The sequence below is a fragment of the Chrysemys picta genome, chromosome 7, assembly GCF_011386835.1.
Source record: "Chrysemys picta bellii isolate R12L10 chromosome 7, ASM1138683v2, whole genome shotgun sequence".
Lineage (NCBI taxonomy): Eukaryota > Metazoa > Chordata > Testudines > Emydidae > Chrysemys > Chrysemys picta.
The window spans coordinates 94,588,371-94,612,398 of record NC_088797.1 but is presented as its reverse complement, the minus strand read 5'-3'; the positions used below and the strand labels follow the sequence as shown (position 1 = coordinate 94,612,398).

Here is a 24,028-nt window from a genome sequence, read left to right as displayed (position 1 = left end):
GGACTGAATTCACAACCCTGGGTTTAGCAAGCCAATGCTCAAACCACTGAGCTATCCTTCTGCCTAGGGAAGTTAAGCACCCAACTCCTGTTTATGCCATTGAAAATCCCAGCCTAAATGTATGTTTTATCATTTTTGTCTTAAGATCCTAAGAATGTTCTTACTGGAGGAGGAAAAGGGGAAAGGGATATTATGCAAAGAAGTGGTAACACACTTCCTACTCCCAACCACCATTTTTTTTTGTCTTTTCCCCAACTATTTTCCTTTTTTCAAATGGCAATGGTGCAACATGGCATACAAGCCTATATCCCCCATCCCACTGTCACCAATAGATCCTATGGGTAAACCAGGAACCCTCAAGCGACTGTAAATGAATCAAGTCCCTCATTGCATTCATACACTAGGGACTGAGTTGACTTTCTGTACTGATGGTATGCACAGTAAACAATTTGTAAATATTGATATAGTGGCTATAGTACCAGCAATTTCTTTTTAAATAGCAGACCAAGCACACAAAATCCTGCATCAGGCCCCACTAAAATAAAAAGATTGGCTTGAAATTAAATAATGTTTAGGTTCTTTTTATTTGCCTTCTGTTGTTTGAGCCGCAAGAGGTTGTGTTTTTGATCCTTTCTCCAAAACATGCGGGTTAGAAAAGTACTTATTTTTTTTTAAATCATGAAATCTGAGCTTCTCGTGTAATAGCATTGACTCCAGGAGCTGGCAACAAATATTGTGAGACTAGTGATAAATTCGCAGGAGCTGGCAAAATTAGAATAAGCAAAGACACCAGGCAAGCTTTCACAGTGACCACCTGCTAAATAATACGTTTTGATATCAACAAACCTTACCAAGGAAGTCTAAAAGGATGTCAGGAACCAATTTGTTTGCTTAGTTCAGACAAACAAAAATTGTTCTGAGAAAAGTTATCCAAACATTGACAATTTCAGTTTAGAAAATATTTCTACCTTTAACTTTTAAGCTAGGGAGAAAGGAAGTTAATAACCGAAGTCCACATCCTGCTTTCACTATCCTGTGGGGATGTAAATAGGATGCTATGGTACACCAGCTTGCATTCCTTCACGTACCTAACGTTGTGCCTTCTGAATGGCCAACATAGTACAGCTCCTTTTGTCCTGTTTTATTCATGGCAAAGTAGAGAACTGCTGGAATGTCATATTTACCCATCTCATCAAAACTACAGAGAGGAAATACAAAAGGCTTACATGCATTAATTACAATAGTCCCAACTACATTAGAATGCGCATTAGTAAATCTCAAGTTTTGTTAGCTAAGTAAAACAGGAACTGTTCAATTATTAAGTCAAACCATTTAGAAGTTTGGGTTCTTTGCCTCACTTCAGAAAGTAAGGCAGCTCTGTCTCCAGAGATCAAGGCAGAAGCATGTCTGCTCAGGAGACCTAAGATTAGTGGGATGTGCCACAGCACAAAGCCCTGGGCCTTTCCCCATGGCCATGAGGAGCTACAGACAGGAAAACCCTTCAGTCTCATAGCAGTTCTGATACTTGGACTCTGAATAGGTGTTTTTTCCCCTCATTTGCTGCATTGCCATTGGTTGCCCATGCCACTTTATCCTGACTCTCTCCTATCACTGCAGCCCTTCAGCTGCCCAATCTCACTATCACTGTCCAGTATGCTTATCTTCCTTTTCGTCCTCCTCCCCTAACTCACTTCAGTATCCACCTCCCTTTAACCACACCCTTCCCTTACTCCTTCAATCCCTCCCCACCATTTGTCTCCCACACTTCAGCCCCTGGGCATTTTTATCATCTTGTCCACCCTGCTTATCATTGTAGGCCACCTCCCACCCCTTGGGTCACTACCAATCTGGGCTAGGTATGAACTAATAATGTGAAATGGAAAGACATTCCTATCTCATTATCTAACCCCCCCAGCCCAGCCAGTCTCCAAGGAACCAGCCAGTTCCATTTTTGGTAGTTCTCAATAATTCACTCTACCTGAACTCCCAGAACTTCTGTTGGTCAGGTTTAAGTGTCTTGTGTTTTATAGACCAAGTGTTCCCTCTGCTGTTTCCCATCCAAACATCAAAGCCAGCATCTGCTAGCACGAAGCCCAGGCTGTTGTTGTCCAGGTTTGAAATCCAGTGGGTAGCATCTCCTAGGAGTGGATGTTGCAAAAACACTACTGGCTTTTGCCCTGAAAAGGAAGAACATTTTATTAGGGCACGGCAGTAGCTACACAGAGGTGAAGGTTGTGTTACAGCGTTTGCTTTAACAGGTTGTTAAAGTCTCATTGAAATGGCAAAAACCAAAACATAGACTAGAAATGGAGCATGACTGGGTTTTTCATGCTGTTTTGATGAAAAGTGAATCGATAGAGAAAGAATAAGAGCTCAACATCACCTCTTTTGGCAATTCCCCACTGGACTGTGCCTCTTTTTATACCCCTTTTGCAAGAAATCTAAAGCCCTGGGATCTGCTCTTTGCCCACATTGTTACTCCTCATGTGCTCCAAGAATAGGAGTTATACATCAGTACTTTCTGTCTATGGATATTTTAGAGCTTTTGAATCAGAATGGCAATGTGTGTGTTTGAGTGACTTACAGAGAGGCAACAAAACAAATGCAAGAGCCTCTCCCCAAATATACCTGTATATCTAGGGGAAAGGTCCTTGAGCGGGGCAAGAGGAGACCTGGGGTTCAAATCTCATCTATTCATAGTAATGTAGAACTGGAAGGGACCTTGAAAGGTCATTGAGTCCAGTCCCCTGCCTTCACAGCAAGACCAAGTACCATCCCTGGCAGATTATTTTGCCCCAGATCCCTAAATGGCCCCCTCAAGGATTGAACTCACTACCCTGGGTTTAGCAGGCTAATGCTCAAACCACTGAGCTATTCCTCCTCCCCCCAAGTGTGGGCAAAATTCCTGTGTGTCACTGGGTGGCTGGCTCCTATAAATGAGCTATGCTGGAACTTCTGGTTCAGAGCAATTTCATGTTGTTTGTGTAACAAACCAGCTCCCAGGAGGTGCTATTGAGGCAAGAGAGCCTGTCATGGAGCTCTTGGGGTATCTGAAAGGAGAAACTGAGGCAGGCTGACCTGGATTGCTGCAGGGCACACGAAGTAGGGCTGCCCTTTCACACTATGCCACAAATCCCAAATTAGAAGACTGTTAGGAAGGAGTCTAGAGATCTAGAACCCAGATCTCTAATTAACGTGACAAACCCAACTACATCACACTGTCACTCAGAGTGACTAAACCAGTTTGGATTATCTTTTCGCCAACTTCTGTAAACCACAGACCTTTTCCCAAAGCCAGGGATAGAACACAGGAGGCTACGGCTGACTAGTAAATAGTTATGTAAATCATTGGGAAAGTGTGTGTCAAGTCCTCCTCCACTGGCTGGTCTCCAAAAGGTGGGGCAGTTACTGCTGGAGCTCAACAGTAAAGGTGTAAAATAGGGATTGGAAGGCCTAGCCCTTCAGACCCTGCTGCTGATCTATGTGGGAGGATGGCATTGTTGCATGTAAATCACACAGCGAAAAGATCTCTTTAAAATAGATCTTTGTACTGGGAAATGTGAGTAATCTGTAAATTAAAGCGTGACTCACCAACTGAAATGTGTATGTTGTCACATACTTTGCTTGTGCAACCCATTGCTCAGAGTGTCCTCTGTGACTCTCTGGACCCAATCCATAGAGCAGTGGTCACCAATCTGTCGATTGTGATCTCCGACGGCACAGCGGGGCTACCACTAAGGCAAGCTCTATGCCTGCCCGGGCCCCACACTGCTCCTGGAAGCAGCCAGCACGGACCTGGGGGCATGGGTCTCCCTCCGCGCGCTGCTCCTGCCTGCAAGCATCGCTCCCGCAGCTCCCATTGGCCACGAACGAGGAGCTGTGGCCAATGGGAGCTGGGGGGGGCAGTGCTTGCAAAGAGGGGCAGCATGTGGAGTCAGGTGCTGCCCGCACCCAGCCCCCCCGAGGGCCGCAGGGGCGCGTTGGCCCCTTCCGGGAGTGGCATGGGGCTGGCGTAGGCCGGGAGCCTGCCTTAGCAGCAGTCATGCTGCACCACCAACCAGGAGCCACAGAGGTAAGTGCTGCCCAGCAGGAGGCTGCACCCCAAGCCCCAGCCCTGAGCTTCCTCTCCAGAGCCAGCACCCTGAACCCTCTCCTGCACTCCAAGCCCCAGCCCTGAGCCCCCTCCCCAGAGCCAATACCCCATACCCCCCCTGAATCCCAAACCCTCTCCAGCACCCCAAGCCCCAGCCCTGAACCCCCTCCCAGACCCAGCACCCCACCCCCTCCGGCACCCCAACACTCTGCCCCAGCCTGGAGCCCCCTTCTGCACCCAAACTTCTTTCCAGAGCTTGCACCCCTCACCCCCTCCTGCATCCCAACCCTCTGCCTGAGGCTCTGCCCAAAGCTCCCTCTCACACTGTGAACCCCTTGGCCCCAGCCCAAAGCCCATACACCCTACCCCAGCCTGGTGAAAGTGAGTGAGGGTGGGGGAAAGTGAGTGATGGCGGGTGGGGGATGGAGTGAGTGGGGCAGGACTTTGGGGAAAGGACAGAGTAGATCCTAGGTTGCCTTTAAATTGAAAAAGTAATCTCGGGCATAAAAAGGTTGGAGACCACTGCCATAGAGAATGCAAGTCTGTGCTAGCTCTCAGCTTTACTCTTTAGTACAAGCTAAAGACTCATGCTTTTAGGCCATCAGTTCTATCGCAAGTGCTGGTCAAGATGGTGTCTATATCCCTTTTTAGCATGTTTGAAGGTTGAAAAATATGCTTTGTGGTGGCAAAGAAATGAGCAGACCCGCTGCTGCAGCTACTTGTGGCTGTGTCCAATTTCCGGAAGTCCAAGAGAGATTATGGAGTATTTTGGGAATTGAGTGATGAGAGACTTCTTCACTGAGGCTCCTTCCAGCTGACAGGTTATTTCATCACTGCTAAACATGGAGGCTTATTCTTGGTGTACTTATGCTGAGTGACCTTGGCAGCATTCAGGCAGAATAACTTTCCAGTTGCATGGAATGTGTGACTGAACTGCTGATATAAAAGCACACGAGATGACCATTAAGATTTTGTGCTTGAGGAAGCTGGGGGATGTTGTAATTTTTGGAATCTGTTGGAGAAGGAAGTGAAAGCCTCATGGAGTGCTGGAGTCTGTTACACACATGGTAGGCAATAGGAAGGTGAAAAGCAATGTATGTGCATTTCCCTTCCTATTTCCATTCTTGAGAAGTTTTCGGTCGAAGGAGTGTGTTCTACTGCAACCTTAACTGCCACTAAACAGAATTTTTGTTTGCAAATTTAACTAGAGCTTAAGTAACCTTAACTGCCACTAAACAGAATTTTAACTAGTGCAAATTTAACTAGAGCTTAAGTAACATGGCAGGTGTTACCTGGTGATGCTGACTCTTGGCTAGACATGCAGTGTTGTTTTTAGTTTTGGTTATGTATAATTTTTGTGTCGCAAGTAGAGCTAGTCAAAAACCGGAATTTCCATTCCGTGCAAAATTCTGAACAAATTTCATTCTATTTCAGAACGAAAAAACAGAATTTCCAAATCTTCTGAAAGTAAATCTGAAAAAAAAATGTTTTAAAATAATCCAGATATTTTTGAAAGAAATTGAGCTTGCAAGCCCAATCTCCAAGACTCTTGGCTCAGCCATGGCTCTCAGGGCTTCTAGGCTCCCTAGTACTCCCTAGTCTTGCTTGGGCTTCCACGCTCCCAACTCCACAGCAGAGAACCTGAAAGATCTGAGAGCCTCCACCTCCATGGCAAGGAACCAGGGCTCCCAAGTTTCCAATTATGTGGCAGGGAGCCTGAAAGCCCTGGGATATTCCACATAGCCAGAATGACCCAGAGCCATGGAACCTGGACAACCAGGCTCTCCAGAAGCTCACCACATGAATCCAGTACAGTTTGCCGTAATTGAAAACCATGAAACATGCAGCTGCATATACTCGAGTGCAAATTAGGGGACTGTTTTTAGAAACTTGGCCCACCAACCCTTCCTTACTTCATACAAGTAAATCATACCTGTGTTCCCACGGTTCTTCCCACCAGGAATTCTGTTAAGGCTAAGGATATATCCATCTTCTGTTGTAACCTCATATTCCTCACTGGGGTATCCATGGTACCTGATAATTTCAGTCTGCAGGGAGCCAAATAAAGGCTTGTTTATATATATATCCATTTTTCACATCGTGTGCACTGAGGTCTCTTGGAGGAAACATTGGTCCCAATCCACATGTCCACTCGAGCTGTTGCTCAACACAGAAGGGACAGGGAGAAAGTGCCACCTTTTTGCTCTTCCAGTTCTCAGGGCTGCTGGGGACTAGTTAATTTCCCCAGGGTTCTAATTATGCTAGCTGGTAACGGCCCAAAAACGATCACTGAAGCACAGCAAAGCTTGGAGCCCTCCCTTTAACCGTGGGGGAAAGAGATGGCAAGGAAGGGCTGTTGATGCAATATGCCGTAACACCACAATAGAAGGGCACCTGTGATTCACCTGGGTAGTGCAGCCTCTACATCAGTGGTCACCAACCGATCGATCGCAATCGACTGGTCGATCCTAGAGGATCTCCCAGTCGATCACGATCTCCAGTGGTACAGCAGGGCTGCTGCTAAAGCAGACTCCCTGTCTGTTCCGGCCCCACACTGATCCTGGAAGTGGCCAGAGTGGCCCTACAGCCCCGGGGACAGGGTGGTGGGGGCAGGAGTCTCCCTCCGTGCGCTGCTCCTGCCTGCAAGCATTGCCCCCCACAGCTCCCATTGGCTGGAAACGGGGAGCTGTGGCCAATGGGAGCTGGGGGGGGGTGTCAGTGCTTGCAGAGAGGGGCAGCGTGCAGAGCCACATGCCACCCGCCCCGTCCCCCCGGGGCCACAGGGATGCATTGGCCCCTTCTGGGAGCGGCATGGGACCGGGGTAGGCAGGGAGCCTGCCTTAGCAGCAGCCACGCTGCACCACCAACCGGGAGCCACCAGAGGTAAGTGCTGCCTGGCAGGAGGCCGCATCCAAACCCCCAGCCCTGAGCCCCCTCCCTGAGCACCCCAAACCCCCTCCTGCAACCCAAGCCCCAGCCCTGAGCCCCCTCCTGGAGCCAGGACTCTGTACCCCCTCCTGCACCCCAACACTCTGCCCCAGCCCAGAGCCCCCTCCTGCACCCAAACTCCTTCCCAGAGCTGCACCCCTCACCCCCTCTTGCACCTAAACCCCCTGCCCCAGGCTCAGCCCAGAGCCCCCTCCCATACTGCAAACCCATCAGCCACAGCCCAGAGCCCACACCCCCTCCCAAACCCCAAACCCCTACCCCAGCCCGGTGAAAGTGAGTGGTGGGGAGGAGAGCGAGTGACGGAGAGAGGGGGGGATGGAGTGGGTGGGGCGGGGCTTTGGGGAAGGGGGGACCTCAGGGAAGAGGCGGGGTAGATCCTGGCTTGCCCTTAAATTCAAAAAGTGATCTTGGGCGTAAAAAATTGGAGACCACTGCTCTAGACTACATAGAGTCAGATTTCAATGCTGCATCCCTAAAAATTACGAAGAATTACAATCCGTTCTACACTTAATATCTAGGATTAGACCATCAGTTAAATTCAAACATTGAAATCAAGAAAATATTGATTATATGTATCTACTGTATTTTAGATTTTTCAGGAGTAGTCATCACCGTAGCGCTGGTATCTAAGTACTAAATGGATTAGGGAGTTGGCTAAGGATTAAACGATACAGCTGGTTGAATCGAATTGGATTAATATGTTCTTTTCTGATTAATTTCACCCTTTTGGACATCTGAATAGTTGAATCCTTTTTGTGGTATTTGCTCAGCGCCAGAGATGGTCCAATACTAGTCTCTAATATATTTCGATTATTTTTGAAATTGGTCAAGTGATATATTCACCAGATACTTTTTTCTACTATTTGCTGAATATTCAATAGATACAGTCAATCTATTAGCTGAAATGCTTTTCAGTACCGGGCTTATTTTCAAACAATGCCATGTTAGCTGGATTTGGAAAAGAGCCAAGAAAATGTATAGTAAAAAAAAGTGAATAGGGCAATAGCCTGACTCGTAGACAATTCATTCCCTCTTCATTCATAACCCTCTTGAAAAATGAGAGAAGATCAGTTTCCCTGGATGCTGGGAAGCAACATCCTACTTTTAAAATGAGACAAGCAGCACAACATGGATATATTTGTCTTTTATACAAGCTTTCTATATAGCTTTAGGAGCTTAGTGTTAAAGACGCTCCCTTAATGCTACAGTGCATAATAATACTTTTGCAAGAAATGCATGGGCTTTTAACTTGAAAAATAATGTAACAACTTACTCATAAAACTGTTCCCTTTAACCTGGAACAATTTAAAAATGATCCAGACAGCAGGTTTGTAGTTGAAGGTAGCCTGTATTGTCAGAACCCAGTTTTTGAGGGAAGATATTTAACTTCCTAGATGCTGTAGTGAGCATCCATGTTGTTACAGGGGAAGGGTTTAATTTATTTTAGATTGGAAAATAGTCTTCACTGGGGATCTGGCTGTCTGGCAGTCAAAATCCCCAAGGCCAAGTATGGAGGTCCTGAAATTCCTTTCCTGTCCCAGTGTACCAGGCATCTCCTCTCATTCAAATCCCTTCTCAGCCCCCTGCAATTCCCACAAATACCAACCCTTGTCAGAGGAAGCTATCATCACCACCAGGACCGGCTTTAGGACCTGTGGGGCCCGATTTGAATACCAGGCGGCAGTCCGGGTCTTCGGCAGCACTTCGGCGGTGGAGGTTCCTTCACTCGGCTCCAGGTCTTCTGTGGCACTGAAGGACCCCCAGCTGCTGAAATGCCACTGAAGACCCGGAGCGGACCGCTGCCGGGTGAGTAAAAAAAAATTAAAAAGGCACCTAAGGCGCGGGGCACTCTTAGGCGCAGGTGTGGGGCCCTCTTAGGTGCGGGGCCCGATTCCAGGGAATCGGCCTAAAGCCAGCTCTGATCACCACAGTATTAACACCCTCTAAATAACTCTGACGGTGGCTTACAGCAGCATATATTTGTTCATATACATGGAGAGACTCCCAGTGATTTCAGTAGGAACTGGATCAGGCCTTAAGCGCACTGCTCATAGACAATGTGAATCAGTGGCAGAGCTGGGTACAGAATTCAGGAGTCTTGACTCCCAGTGCCCTAAAGCAACTACTTACCTGTCTTTTCAGCCAAAGGTGAGGTGGTAGCAGCACCAATCTAACATGCTGTCTTATTATGTGATTTTATGCAAGGTACATCTACTGGACACATGACCATAGTTTGTATTCATTGTGAACTGGACTCGAATAAAATTAATTTGGCACGCAGACCATTATCAGTGATGTTGTATTATAGTAATAATGCAATCCATACTTTAAATAGAGAGAAAATTACATAACTTACAACATTCATAAAGCATTCTGGATCCACAGTAATCTTCTTTAGCATTTCTTCTCCATGTTTAATATTCCATCTTATGAGTTCTTCTGAATATCTAATTCCTTGGAACAAATATGCCAACATAATAAAGAGCTGCATCTTAGACCTGTGTGAAACAATTCATTTATCGATTAATAGGAATTCTATGAACATACTGTATCTCTCTGCTTTAAAAAAATGGTACTATTTACTTTTATAGCAAGAAAAAAGCCAAGAGTCTGATCTAGAAGTAAATACCCGAGCCCTAACCCAACTTCCTGCCCTGCCCAGTGCAGAATTTGAACAAGTGAAAAAACCTAATTGCCCACTGCTTACCTGTGGGAATGCTCTGAAGGGCTCTGGCCCAGGTAGACAGGGATCCATGCCTCCTGGCCATCTATTGCTCAGCCTCTACCGCCCAGTCCCGCTTAGCTGGCCCTGGCCCTGAGGACAGGACAGTATAGGGTGCCTGTTGCCACAAGTGATCCAGCCCTCCCTGCAGCACACGGACTGACTGCACACATAGCATAAGGTTGGCTGGCCTACCTGCGTCTTTGTCTAGCCCTCCCACCTCCTACTTTGAAAAGGGATGATGGAGTGGGGCCCTGCTCCCCCCCCTTCTGGCAACTTGCTCTAGCATCACACAGTGGGAGGAGGAGTTGTCTAATAAAGTCCCAAACTGAAATTCTCCTGTGATCCAGGAGGAGTGCATACTGCATGAATGAAGCATAAAGGTTTTGGAATGGTAAAAAACACTTTGCAAAATCGCACTTCTAAGCACTTTCCATCTGATGACCTCAAAGAACCTAACCAAAACCAATGAATTTATACAAACTCCCGTGAGGCAGGCAAGTATTATTATCCCCGTTTTTCGGATGGAGAAACTGAGGCATGTGATAATTAAGTCCCCATCCGCTGTCTTTTTAAATCAATGGAAAGACTCCCCTTGAGATGAAGTCTTAAATGATGGGTGCAATGTCATATTGCAAGTCTGTGACAGGGAGGCCATTAATAGAACCCCAAATCTTCACATTTCTAGCTCTGCTTTCAACACCAAGCCATGCTCTTCCCTTAAATTTTACTTTCCATTTCTTTCATCTGGAAAACAAATGAGTCTCTTTGAAGGGACTCTTAATTGATTACTGAACAGGCTGTGCATGTAGGTAGTTGTATTTGTGGTACAGTAGAGTTCATAGAGGAATCATCCAACAACTCTGATTTCAATGTGATTCCTTGTTTCACACAGAAATTATGTGTGATGAGTTCTATATGACTTGTATCCTTTTAGAGAGACAAGGTGGTTCCCCCTGGACTATTATACCTGCCACCCATGAAGGTGGGTGAGGCAACAATATCTTTTATTGGATCAACTTCTGTTGGTGAGAGAGGCAAGCTTTCCAAAAGCCCACCCTCTTTTAAAAGTGATCTGCCCTCGCCCCCAGTTCCGGCGCCTTAGCTGAGTTGCTCCAGCATCAGCACAGCAGGAGGAATCCCACAGCTAGGCTAGCCAGTGAAAACCAGAACCACTTTTCAAACTGATGGGGCCCTTCACCTCCCACACCCTCCTATTGTATAATGCAAAGCACAAAAAGCATCAACATGTTAAACTGAGCAACAGGGGTAGGGCAAGCGAGGGAGGGGGAATGTGGATGAAACTGGAGAGCAGTGAGGGGGAGGGCTGAGTGAATGGGGAGCGGGGGACTGTAATGAGTGAATGGCAGGAGGCCAAACACGAGCAGGAAGAGGAGAGGAGGAGGAACCCGGGGAGCAGGTGGGCAGGGGGGATGAGGAGGAAACCCCACACAGAGCAAGCAGGAGGGAGGCTGAGCAGAGACAGGGGGATTCACTGGCTGGGGCCAACCGAGCAGGGAGAGGGCGGCGGAGGAGGAGGAGCAGCGGGGAAGGAGAGGGAAGGAGGAAGCCTACTTAGCCTACCCAAGGAGCAGGGAGGGGGTCTAGATGGGGTGAGGGGCCAAGCAAGGAGGGAGCCGAGTGGGCAGAAGGGGAAGGAACCCCAAAGCAAGCAGCAGCACAGCAAGCTGGGATCTCTGGAGAGGAGGGTTGGTGGCATTGGTGGTGTGCTGGAGAAAACTGCAGCAGCGGGGAAAGCATGAGTGACTGAAATTTGAGCTCATATATGTTCCATGCAGGTTCAGGGGCAGCTGAGCAGGCTATCTGCTACTCAGCCTGCTCAGCTGTCCCAGAACCTGCGTGAACCATAATAAAGAAAAACATGGTAGCGTGGAAGGCAGGGAGGGGAAGAGGCAGGGCCACCAGGGCCCCAGCATTCGGCGACACGTCTGGGGCACCTGTGTGGGAAGGCGATGCCTTCCCGTGCCTATTATATGCTCTGCCCATGTGTGAAAGTGAAGAAAGCACTATTTAAAAATGCCAGTAATTATGACTGGTTTCAGAGTAGCAGCCGTGTTAGTCTGTATCTGCAAAAAGAAGAGGCATACTTGTGGCACCTTAGAGACTAACAAATTTGTTTGAGCATAAGCTTTCCTGGGCTACAGCCCACTTCATCGGATGCAACCAATGAAGTGGGCTGTAGCCCACAAAAGCTTATGCTCAAATAAATTTGTTAGTATCTAAGGTGCAACAAGTACTCCATTTCTTTTTGAGTAATTATGACTGTGCCCTTCACAGGGGGCAAGTGACCTCTGATTGTCAAGGTGGTGAGCAGTGACTCCCATTGAAATACTTCTAAATACCCAAGCAGTAGCAATGACCATAAACACCTTTTTCTATCTTCATATAGGCATAGGACTGTGTCCCTTCTTCTCAGGCTAGGTCTACACTACCCGCCTGAATCGGCGGGTAGAAATCGACCTCTCGGGGATCGATTTATCGCGTCCTGTCGGGACGCGACAATCGATCCCCGAATCGACGCTCTTACTCCACCAGCGGAGGTGGGAGTAAGCGCCGTCGACAGGAAGCCGCAGAAGTCGATTTTGCCGCGGTCCTCACAGCGGGGTAAGTCGGCTGCGATACGTTGATTTCAGCTACGCTATTCACATAGCTGAATTTGCGTATCTTAAATCGACTCCCCCCTGTAGTGTAGATGTACCCTCAGAAATGGACTTTCCCCATAGTAATCCATGCCTTTGTCAACTAGAGATTAGACTACTGCAGTGTGCTCTACCCTGGGTTGACTGTGAAGGCCACAGAGAAGCTTTTCTCCTTGTAAGTGGCACAAAGCAATAAGAGCATACAACACCAAGGCTCTGGTCCCCATGCTGCTCCACATACAATAACTGATTCATTTCACGGTTCTAGTCTTCATCATCAAAGAATCCATTGGGCTAGGGCCTAGTTATCTGCAGGAATCCTGAATGCTTCCAATATTGGGATCAACAATGACGCTTCGGCTGAAAACACCTGGTGAAGTTTGGGGACTTAGACCAGGATTTGCTTGTTAGAGGGCTTCTGGACTTGGTAATCCCTGACTGCAGACCAGAGTGAATAAAAGTATTGTATAATTCAGTTCACAACATAAGACTCAGTGCTTTGCAGAGTTTTCCTGACTAAATGTAGCTACCAAATGTCCTGATAGCCCTTCTCTCTTTCCTACATAAAGAAGGTCAGAAAATAACTTTATAGAAAATGTGATTTGTCAGTGGGACCAAGGACCCGGACATAACTAAACAGCCATTGTGTTTCTAGTACTTTTTGTATCTGATGCCAACATCAGATGACTGATGACTGGCACATCGAAGTGATTGGAAGAGTAAGACATAATAAAAAAAGAAAAGAGCAGCATTTTTTCAGCTGAATAAAGTTTGCAGGCGAAGACATACATAAAATATAATCCTATATGCAATACAATGATACATCAATCATTACAAACTCCTCTCATCAAGGCTTGTTGTGTGTTTCCAGGTTGTTCAGGTCCCCTTTACTGCTTCCCAAAACACTCATTAAAGGCTGGATTGTGGCTTGTATTACATTTTTTTTAAGTGTTACGAAATTTTTCATAAAAAAATTAAAAGAAAACTCAAGATAAGTTTTTGTGTGAACATTTGTGTTTTTGTCCAAAAAATTTATTTTCCATTGAAAGAAGTGTCAACCTGCTCTTGATTCATGTTTTCAAGCTTTTCTCCACAACCATGAAGGGTAGAAAATTCCCTTTTTTACACCAAAGATGGGATTCTTATGCAATCTTTTGATTCAAGAAGCAAAACACCAAATATTGCAATACTCATGAGAGTTGGGAACACTTGACAAAGCCACTCCCAGTGGGAAGTCAGTCTAGTAAGATATGGAGTGGGCTTGGGGAGGAGATGTGCAACACAGTTTCCACATAAGCTAATCTTTAAAAGACACTCTCAGGTGTATCAGGATAACTTTCCGAATGTGCTGAGGCAGCAATATCTTCCTGAGCCACCAAGCAGCTGGACTGGAATAAAAGAGCTGTAAAACAGCAACGGCCCAACCCTTGGCACCAGCAAATATCCCAAGCTGCCATGTGAGTTCCTCCAAGATTGGAAAGGAATCTCATGTAGACCACTGTTCTATGAGCAAAGAATACACAAGTGCTATCTCAACCCTGCAGCCCCACTCCTTCTGCTTACTTCAGAGACAACATTGGGCAATTTAAATAAATAAATAAAAACCCTTACTAATCCATGACTATATTATTTCTTTGGATTTATACACGCCTAGTGCAGGGTGTCTATATATGCAGTTGGGGGCACTTTCGACTTCAAGATGTATAACAGGAAACAGCTCCACCATCATATTTATTATATAATCAATAAAGTGTGTCAGAAAAAATAATTCTGATTTGCAAAAAAAAAAAAAAAAAAAAGAGGTTTCAGAATTTGTTTTCATTCCACATTGGAATAATAAAAAAAAAAAAAAAAAAAAAAAAGAGAGAGAGAGAGACCTGAAACTTTTTGCTAAAAAACAGAGGGAAAGAGACACACCTTAGACAGCCAATATCCCAGTGGTTTGGGTGATTCCCTGGTCAAAAAGGGACACTGGTGGCTCCAGTCAGCACTGCTGACCGGGATGTTAAAAGTCTGCTTTGCGGCGCAGTGGGTCTAGCAGGCTCCCTGCCCAGCTATGCACAGCTCTCGGGAAGGAGCCAGCATATCCCTCCAGCTCCTAGGTCCCTTCAATATTGCTCCTAGGTGGAGGGGCGGCCGTGGGGGCTCCACACTGAGCGCTGGCCCTGCAGCTCCCATTGGCCGGGAACCATGGCCAATGGGAGTTGCAGGGGTGGCACCTGCGGGGGTGGGAAGCACGCAGACCCCCAGGCCACCCCTCTGCCTAGGAGCAGAGGGACATGTCTCCGCTTCCCAGGAACCGCCTGAGGTCAGCGCCACCCAGATCCTACAGCCTGAACTCCCTCACACACCCCAAACCCCTTCCCCAGTTTGGAATCTCCTTCTGCACCCAAACTCCCTCCTGGAACCTGCACTCTGCACCCCCTCCTACGCCCCAAGCCCATGCCACAGCCCTGAGCCCTCTTCCACACTCCAAACCCCTTGTCCCCAGCCCCAAGCCTCCTCCTGCACCCCAAACTCCTCATGCCCAGCTCCACCCCAAAACCCAGACCCCCAGCCAGAGCCCTCACCTCCTCCCACACCCCAACCACCTGCCCCAGCCCTGAGCCCCCTCTCGGACTCCAAATCCCTGCCCCATCCTGGTGAAAATGAGTGAGCATGGTTGGGAGAAAGTGAGCGATGGAGGGAGGGGGGATGAAGTGAGCGGGGGCAGGGCCTTGGAGAAGGGATGGGGTAGGGATGGGGCCTCAGGGAACGGGAAAGGCAATTAGAAAGTTGGCAATCCTATTAGGAAACAGTTTCAAGTCCCTGTTCTGAATCAGGCAGCAATGTCTCCTACAGCTGAAATGAGTGTCCAAACCACCAGGCTATTCGCTATTCTGGGGTCTCTCTCTTGACGTGACAAAGTTTCAGACAAAAATATTTAATCAAAAAATTCCCAATCAGCTCTAATAATCACTCCACACTAGCATAACCAGCAAAGATATAATAGCAGAATTCTGTAATGGGGGCTCATACTGTTAACTCTTCAGTGCTCTTTTAGCTTATTTATACAGTGATTTCTGAGGGGCAAACCCTGTTTCCTTCTCTATGGGAGTGGAGTGTCCTCCGGTAGCAGAACTTGTGAGGTTCTGCTGATTTCCAAGCTTGTTTCTGCCTAGCTGGAGAGACTGAGGAGGCTGAATTACTCCTTCCCCACAGGCAGAGATTTTCCTTAATGCTCATCCTATCACTGTTTGGCTTTGCTAACTTGCTGAAATCCTCAATACACTTGTCTTGATTGCCTTTTAAATCAGATACACAGTATTGAAGGGACTAACCTGCCATTGTCCTGCCAGTTGCAGGAACAAAGACTCAACAATATGAGTCTGGAAGCTCACATGAATGAATGAATCAATCAATCAATCAATCAAGGTGGCCTCCTTACAACACCCTACTACTAATGCCCTCATTAAATGAAATAATTCTATCTGGGTCTGGCTCTGCCATTCGCCTGGTTCATATTTTGCTAAAAGTTGATAGAAATTATAATTACATTTGCACAATAATAATGTAAACTGATATTACTTGGGCCCTTGGCATATAGCAGAGATTTCTTTAACCAAGCACACACAGGATCAGCAAGAATCACCTTAATAATCCAACAAGAACACCCAGAATTTTATTTGTAAGGCACACAGGGCATTGACTGAAACAAGTTATATTAAAAATCAAACAAAAGACCACCAGCTCTGCACAGCTCTCGGGAAGCAGCTAGCATATCCCTCCAGCTCCAGGGAGAGACCACACAGGGAGAGACCACTCCTAAAGTTTGGAAATAAAACCCACCATATGGCCAGCCTTGGGACAGCTCTCCTCCATCTTCTGGGTAAAACCTAGAAGGTGCTTTCTAGGAACTCGTAAGACAGTCCAGTCAAGATAGGGTGTGCATACATGTACTCAGTGAGAACACCAACCAGCACACTAGTACCGGCTCAGCGAATAAAGCTGTGAAGAACCCCATAAAATCTGTTTACACACCAGCAAAACTGTAAGTGTTAGTCCTAATCCAGAGGCAAAAGGAATGGGCACATTCTGAAATAAACTAAATTGTGGCTGAGCATCCCATGTCCTGCAAGGTGGATGGAAATAGGGTGGTTGGGAAACAAGATTCCATTTTGTGAAAAAATCTGAGGTTTTGAAATTTGTTTCCATTACAACAAGGAATGAAACCAAGACCTTTCTTGATACCTTAAATAACTGCTTCTTGGAGCAGCTAGTCCTGGAATCCACAAGAGGAGAAGCAATTCTTGATTTAGTCCTAAGTGGAGCACAGGATCTGGTCCAATAAGTGATTATAACTGGACTGCTTGGTAATAATGACCATAATATAATTAAATTTAACATCTCTGTGGTGGGGAAAACACCACAGCAGCCCAACACTGTAGCATTTAATTTCAAAAAGGGGGAATACACAAAAATGAGGAAGTTAGTTAAACAGAAATTAAAAGGTACAGTACCAAAAGTGAAATCCCCATCCCTGTATGGAAACTTTTTAAAGACACCATAATAGAGGTTCAATTTAATTGTATACCCCAAATTAAAGAACATTGTAAGAAAACCGAAAAAGTGCCACCGTGGCTAAACAATAAAGTAAAAGAAGCAGTGAGAGGCAAAAAGGCATCCTTTAAAAAGTGGAAGTTAAACCCTACTAAGGAATATAGAAAGGAGCATAAACTCTAGCAAATGAAGGGTAAAATATAATTAGGAAAACCAAAAAAGTACGTCAGAAGTAGGAAGCCTACTAAACAACCAGTGGGGCCACTGGACGATTGAAATGCTAAAGGAGCACTCAAGGATGATAAGGCCATTGTGGAGAAACTGGATGAATTCTTTGCATCGGTCTTCAAGGCTGAGGATGTGAGGGAGATTCCCAAATCTGAGCCATTCTTTCTAGGTGACAAATCTGAGGAACTGTACCAGATTAAGGTGTCATTACAGGAGGTTTTGGAACAAATTGATAAACTAAACAGTAATAAGTCACCAGGACAAGAAGGTATTCACCCAAGAGTTCTGAAGAAACACAAATGTGAAATTGCAGAACTACTAACTGTAGTCTGTAACCTATCATTTAAATCAGCTTCTGTAGCTAATGAAGGATAGCTAATGTGATGTCAATTTTAAAAAGGGCTCCAGAGGTGATCCTGGCAATTACAGGCCGGTAAGCCTGACTTCAGTACCGGGAAACTGGTTGAAACTATAGTAAGAACAAAATTGCCAGATACATAGATGGACATAATTTGTTGGGGAAGAGTCAACATGTTTTCTGTAAAGGGAAATCATGCCTCACCAATCTACTAGAATTCTTTGAGGGGATGAACAAGCATGTGCACAAGGGGGATCCAGTGGATCTAGTGTACTTAGATTTTCAGAAAGCCTTTGACAAGGTCCCTCACCAAAGACTCTTTAGCAAAGTAAGCTGTCATGGGATAAGAGGAAAGGTCCTCTCACGGATTGGTAACGGATTAAAAGATAGGAAACAAAGGGTAGGAATAAATGGTAAATTGTCAGAATGGACAGGGGTAACTAGTGGTGTTTCCCAAGGGTCAGTCCTAGGACCAATCCTATTCAACTTATTCATAAATGATCTGGAGAAAGGGGTAAACAGTGAGGTGGCAAAGTTTGCAGATGATACTAAACTGCTCAAGATAGTGAAGACCAAAGCAGACTGTGAAGAACTTAAAAAAACTCTCTAAAAACTAAGTGATTGGGCAACAAAATGGCAAATGAAATTTAATGTGGATAAATGTAAAGTAATGCACACTGGAAAAAAATAACCCCAACTATACATACAATATGATGGGGGCTAATTTAGCTACAACTAATCAGGAAAGAAATCTTGGTGTCATCGTGGATAGTTCCCTGAAGATGTCCACGCAGTGTGCAGCGGCAGTCAAAAAAGCAAACAGGATGTTTGGAATCATTAAAAATGGGATAGAGAATAAGACAGAGAATATCTTATTGCCCTTATATAAATCCATGGTACGCCCACCTCTTGAATACTGTGTACAGGTATGGTCTCCTCATCTCAAAAAAGATATACTGGCATTAGAAAAGGTTCAGAGAAGGACAACTAAAATGATTAGGGGTTTGGAACGGGTCCCATATGAGGAGAGATTAAAGATACTAGGACTTTTCAACTTGGAAAAGAAGAGACTAAGGGGGCATATGATAGAGTATATAAAATCATGAGTGGTGTGGAGAAAGTGAATAAGAAAAAGATATTATGGGAACAAGTAAATAAAAGAACGAGGGGCCACCAAATGAAATTAATGGGCAGCAGGTTTAAAACAAATAAAAGGAAGTTCTTCACACAGCACGCAGTCAACCTGTGGAACTCCTTGCCTGAGGAGGTTGTGAAGGCTAGGACTATAATAGGATTTAAAAGAGAACTAGATAAATTCATGGAGGTTAAGTCCATTAATGGCTATTAGCCAGGATGGGTAAGGAATGGTGTCCCTAGTCTCTGTTTGTCAGAGTGTGGAGATGGATGGCAGGAGAGAGATCACTTGATCATTACCTGTTAGGTTCACTCCCTCTGGGACATCTGGCATTGGTCACTATCAGTAGACAGAACACTGGGCTGGACTGACCTTTGGTATGGCCATTCTTAATGTGCAGTGGCAGTCAAAAAAGCAAACAGAATGTTGGGAATCATTAAGAAAGGGATAGATAATAAGACAGAAAATATCACATTGCCTCTATATAAATCCATGGTACACCCACATCTTGAATACTGCATGTAGATGTGGTCACCCCATCTCAAAAAAGATATATTGGAATTGGAAAAGATTCAGAAAAGACCAACGAAAATGATTAGGTGTATGGAATGGCTTCCGTATGAGGAGAGATTGATAAGACAGACTTTTCAGCTTGAAAAAGAGACAAGAGGAGATCTGATTGAGGTCTGTAAAATCATGACTGGTGTGGAGGAAGTAAGTAAGTAAGTAAGTGTTATTTACTCCTTCTCATTACACATGAACTAGGGGTCACCAAATTAAATTAATAGTCAGCAGTTTTAAAACAAACAAAAGGAAGTATTTTTTCACACAATGCAGAGTCAGTCTGTGGAACTCCTTGCCAGAGGATGTTGTGAAGGCCAAGACTATAACAGGGTTCAAAAAAGAACTAGGTAAGTTCATGGAGGATAGGTCCATCAATGGCTTTTAGCCAGGATGGGTAGGGATGGTGTCCTTAGCCTCTGTTTACCAGAAGCTGGGAACGGGTGACAGGGGATGGATCACTTGATGATTACCTGTTCTGTTCATTCCCTCTGGGGCACCTGACATTGGCCACTGTCAGTAGACAGGATACTAGGCTAGGTGGACCTTTGGTCTGACCCAGTATGGCCATTCTTATGTATGTTCTTATGATCTGTTGATTTTTTTTTTTTTTTTTTTTTTTGCGTGGGAAAAAACAGAATACCTTGTGCTTAGGGCATTAACCTGGGATGTAGGAGATCTGGATTCAATTGTCTGGCCTGAATCAGGGAGATCAGGGAATTGAACCTCAGTCACTCACACTCCCATTACACTATTTTGGGGTGGGGAGTGTAGAGCTGCCTGCGCAGCAATTCCATCCTGGACATGAAAAAACTCCTGCTCAAAAAAGGTACATTTCTGCAGAAAGTTTTGGTGTTGATGAATTGGCATTTTCTGACAAAGAAAAAGTTACTTCAAAAATTCCCAAGCAACTCTAAGTGAAGCACCAGAGCTACTCCTTCATTCTACAGGAGGTGATGGGTCAGTGAGTATCTAAGCAGAACCAGTTCTGGGCCCATGCCACCACTTACCTAGTTCTGAGAGATGCATGCACTATCCGGGTGACTGACTGACAGAATCATTAAGGTTCTTAGCTCCATTCACAAGCGGAACTGTCATTACTCAGCCATTAAAACCCATGCTGTAGGGATCTAAAAGACCCTTACTATCCAGGCTACACGAGTATTTCTTAATAAGAGCCCCCCCAAAGAAAATTGCAGAAGAAGCCTGAAGCAAGGCATTTTCTACAGATTACTGACCAAATCTCCCATCCTATAATCTCTTTATATGGTAAGGTTCCCAAAAAACCCACCACAAAAAAAAGACACAAAAGCCATTAGACTGCTTGCATAGTCACAAAAACTGGACATGCTGACCCTCTTTACAGTACATCTTCCACTTGTTACCACAAAAGCACCTTTACCAATGTTAAATTGTGTGTCCAATTTTTGCCAGTTTAGCTGCACCCTGAGAGATCAGGGATTTGCACTTCTTAATCCTCAGGGTTTAAAAAGAAAAAAAAAAGTAAAGGAAGATGAAATTTTTGATCTCTCTGACCGCTTTCAAGCAGGAGAAGCAGCAATTCACACACACACACATATCCCCTCTGCCGGTATCACCAAGCAGAGAGCTCTTATTACACACTCACAATAAGCATCAGAAACAAAGACACTATGCATTCCCTGCAGATTATTCTTATTCATAAATAGGTGACAAAGCAAAGAAACCACAAACTCACATATACAAGAAACTTAGCTTTGCTTCAGTTCTCTCAGTCCTTCCTTCTGTCTCTAGCTCTCAGGCTGACTCCACATCAACTGATTCATTGCGGGAAGCATACAACAGTTACAGGTAATCAAAATGCACTCATTACTTAAGAGCAGCGATTACAATTGCTGTGTGTTGTCAGCACACGTAGCAGGGTGTGTTTAAGGCAGGGGCGGGCAAACTTTTTGGCCTGAGGGCTGCATCGGGTTTTGAAAATTGTATGGAGGGCCGGTTAGGGGAGAGGGTCGTGGCCCGCCCCCCCTCATCCGCTCCCCCCTGGGACCCCGCCCCATCCACCACCACCCCGTTCCCTATCCCCTGACTGCCCCCGGAACCCCTGACTGTCCCCCACTGCCCATCCAACACCTCCTCTCATTCCTGACTGCCCCCCCCCCGGGATCCCTGCTCCCATTCAACCCCCCTGTTCCCCGCCCTCTGACCGCCCTGACCCCTATCCACACCCCCGCCTCCTGACCACCACCCTGAACTCCCCTGCCCTCTATCCACCCCCCCCCCCCCCGCTCCCTGCCCCCTTACCGCGCTGCCTGGAGCACTGGTGGCTGGCGGTGCTACAGCCGTGCTGCCCGGCTGGAGCCAGCCACACCATTGCCACCGCGCAGCACAGAGACTGGGTCAGGCCGGGCTCTGCAGCTGCGCTGCCCCAGGAGCTCGCAGCCCCACCGCCCAGAGCATTGTGCCGGCGACGCAGTGAGCTGAGGCTGCAGGGGAGGGGGAACAAAGGGGAAAGGGTCAGGGCGAGCCTCCCGAGCCAGGAGCTCAGGGGCCAGGCAGGAGGGTCCTGCGGGCCGGATGTGGCCCGTGAGCTGTAGTTTGCCCACCTGTGGTTTAAGGTCATATTAGATAGTAATGTAAAAGTAAAAACAAAATGATAATGAAATTTGTTTTTCCTTCAGCTCATTGGGAGTGTGGAGAGGGGAATACAGTCTGTCCTCTCTTAGCTCCGATTCTTATCAGGCTGACTGCATCAATCTGTTGGGATTTCATATTGTATATTTTCATATACACCTCGACCCCGAAATAACGCTGTCCCCGGGAGACAAAAAATCTTACCGTGTTATAGGTGAAACCGCGTTATATAGAACTTGATTTGATCTGCCGGACTGTGCAGCCCCGCCCCCCCCGGAGCACTGCTTGACCATGTTATATCCAAATTCGTGTTATATCAGGTCTCGTTATATTGGGGTAGAGGTGTACATAGTTATTGCGTGGCATCACTACATGGGAGAGCAGTTTGTGTGCCTTACATTTGCATTGCTATACCTTAACATGTTTGGATTACTCTAAAGTGTAGCCTGAATTCTGAATTTCCTAGACTTGAAAATCTTGTTTGGGGGATAATTACGACATCTCTGAAATGTTTTTACCTTTAAATTATTGCTCTCAGCCTTAACTCCAGTTTAGTATAATTTTTTTCTGGGAATTCTATCTGATTAATTATATGGTTAGGGCAGAGTAGAGAAGCTTGTATACGGTTTGTGCTGTATCTGTTCTGAGGCTAAAGAACATCAGACTCCAGGGCTCTCTGTCTCACATGCTCCTTTAGAACTAGAGCAATGAGAGGATACAGAGTAATACTTTGCTTGCTTGTATATGGTGAGTGTTAGTGGCAATGAAGAAGACTGCTATATTCTGTAATCAGGCTTACAACCAACTGAAATATATTCTGAAACAGAGGTCATTGACTTGGGAATGGATAGAGAATTTCCTTCATGATTATCACTCCATAAACTAAGAAAGGTCAGGATTAGGGCTGAAGTATTACAGAATGGCAGAGGGTTTCATCAAGCTCTGAATACGCATTATATCGGGGTAGAGGTGTACTGACTTTTGTGATTATTTAAAAAAAACCTTTTCTGATTATTTTTTATGGATTTTACAAAACATTCACTAAGAAATTATGATGTAATTAAAACAATGAAAATGTGATATGGTCTCAGAAGCAAACTTTTTCAAATTATGATTTTGAAAGTAGCATACAGAGATAAGTGATAAAATATGTAATTATAGAGCGATATAAAATTATTCCATAAAAAGATACAGGGTATGAAATTGTGGCTCTGTCTATTAAAAGCAATTGCAAAATGCCTATTGACTTCAGTGGAGCCAGGATTCCATACATGGTATTAGGATAATGATATACAGCAACAATTTCTGAGGCGGCCAGGTAGCATTATAATGATTATTTTGATTCCTTTGGGTAGTAAGAATGTGCCATATTTTAATTAACCAAGTATTCATAGAAGGAGCATAGGAATTATGATCCTGAACAGCATTGGAATGTCTTGCAGCTATCAGAAAAAAACAGAGAAGATGAACTACCTCCTCTTAGGAATGACATTGTCAACAAGACCATGGATATTTTTAGTTGTATGGGAAAATCCATCCGCATATTTGCTCACTTTTTACCAAATTTGTATGGAACTACAATCTCACAATATTTTTAAAGGATCTATTAGCAGACTTACAGGAACGGTGTCTCTCTGATTCAGTTCAGCTCAGTCATGTAATGTAGGTGGAGGCAAGTAGGTTCTCTGAGTAATGGCTTGCATTTGGTGTTCACGTGGTTAGTACATAAAGATGATTTAGAATTGTCTTGAGATGTTTCCTCAGGATTTAAAATTAAATTCACCAAGGATATTAATATCCAATTCCTGAATATCTATATTGCCTTCATGCTGGGGGTTCTGAGCTTTCAAAAGAGTTGTGTAGATCTTAGAAGAGCTACTACTATCATTAGCTATATTAACTGGTATTATGTCAAAGCCTGCTAGGCACCTGATCATTAATCAATTGTTGACCTGTAAAAATATGAAAGTTTGGAAGCATGGAAATAAAGGTGTATCTCTGAAATTCTATTGTGTCCTTAAATTGGCCAAATAAATTATATTTGACATTCTATCAAGAAGTCTAGTAAAACCACCAAGATCCCAACCTTCATACAAGGATTCACAGTCTCCCAAGAATATCAAGGAGGTTATTGAATAAGGGGGACAAGACGACTCTCCCTTGAGGGTCC

General features: G+C 45.2%; 1 protein-coding gene across 2 annotated transcripts in view; it reads right to left on the bottom strand.

Moving 5' to 3' along the window:
• The window catches only part of LOC101948768 (lipase member M-like), a 35,924-nt gene extending 14,796 nt beyond the window's left edge, over window positions 1–21,128 (bottom strand). Inside the window, exons 1-5 of one of the 2 annotated variants that reach the window (XM_024107276.3) lie at window positions 20,963–21,128; window positions 9,399–9,540; window positions 6,027–6,141; window positions 1,979–2,177; window positions 1,089–1,198 (exon numbers count right to left, since the gene is read on the bottom strand). In XM_024107276.3, the coding sequence (XP_023963044.2) occupies window positions 1,089–1,198; window positions 1,979–2,177; window positions 6,027–6,141; window positions 9,399–9,540; window positions 20,963–20,964 (568 nt within the window). In that variant the 5' untranslated portion in view covers window positions 20,965–21,128. The remainder of the gene's footprint in view (window positions 1–1,088; window positions 1,199–1,978; window positions 2,178–6,026; window positions 6,142–9,398; window positions 9,541–20,962) is intronic. The other variant, XM_005292554.4, reaches the window with a different exon arrangement.
• Window positions 21,129–24,028: the final 2,900 nt, after the last annotated feature.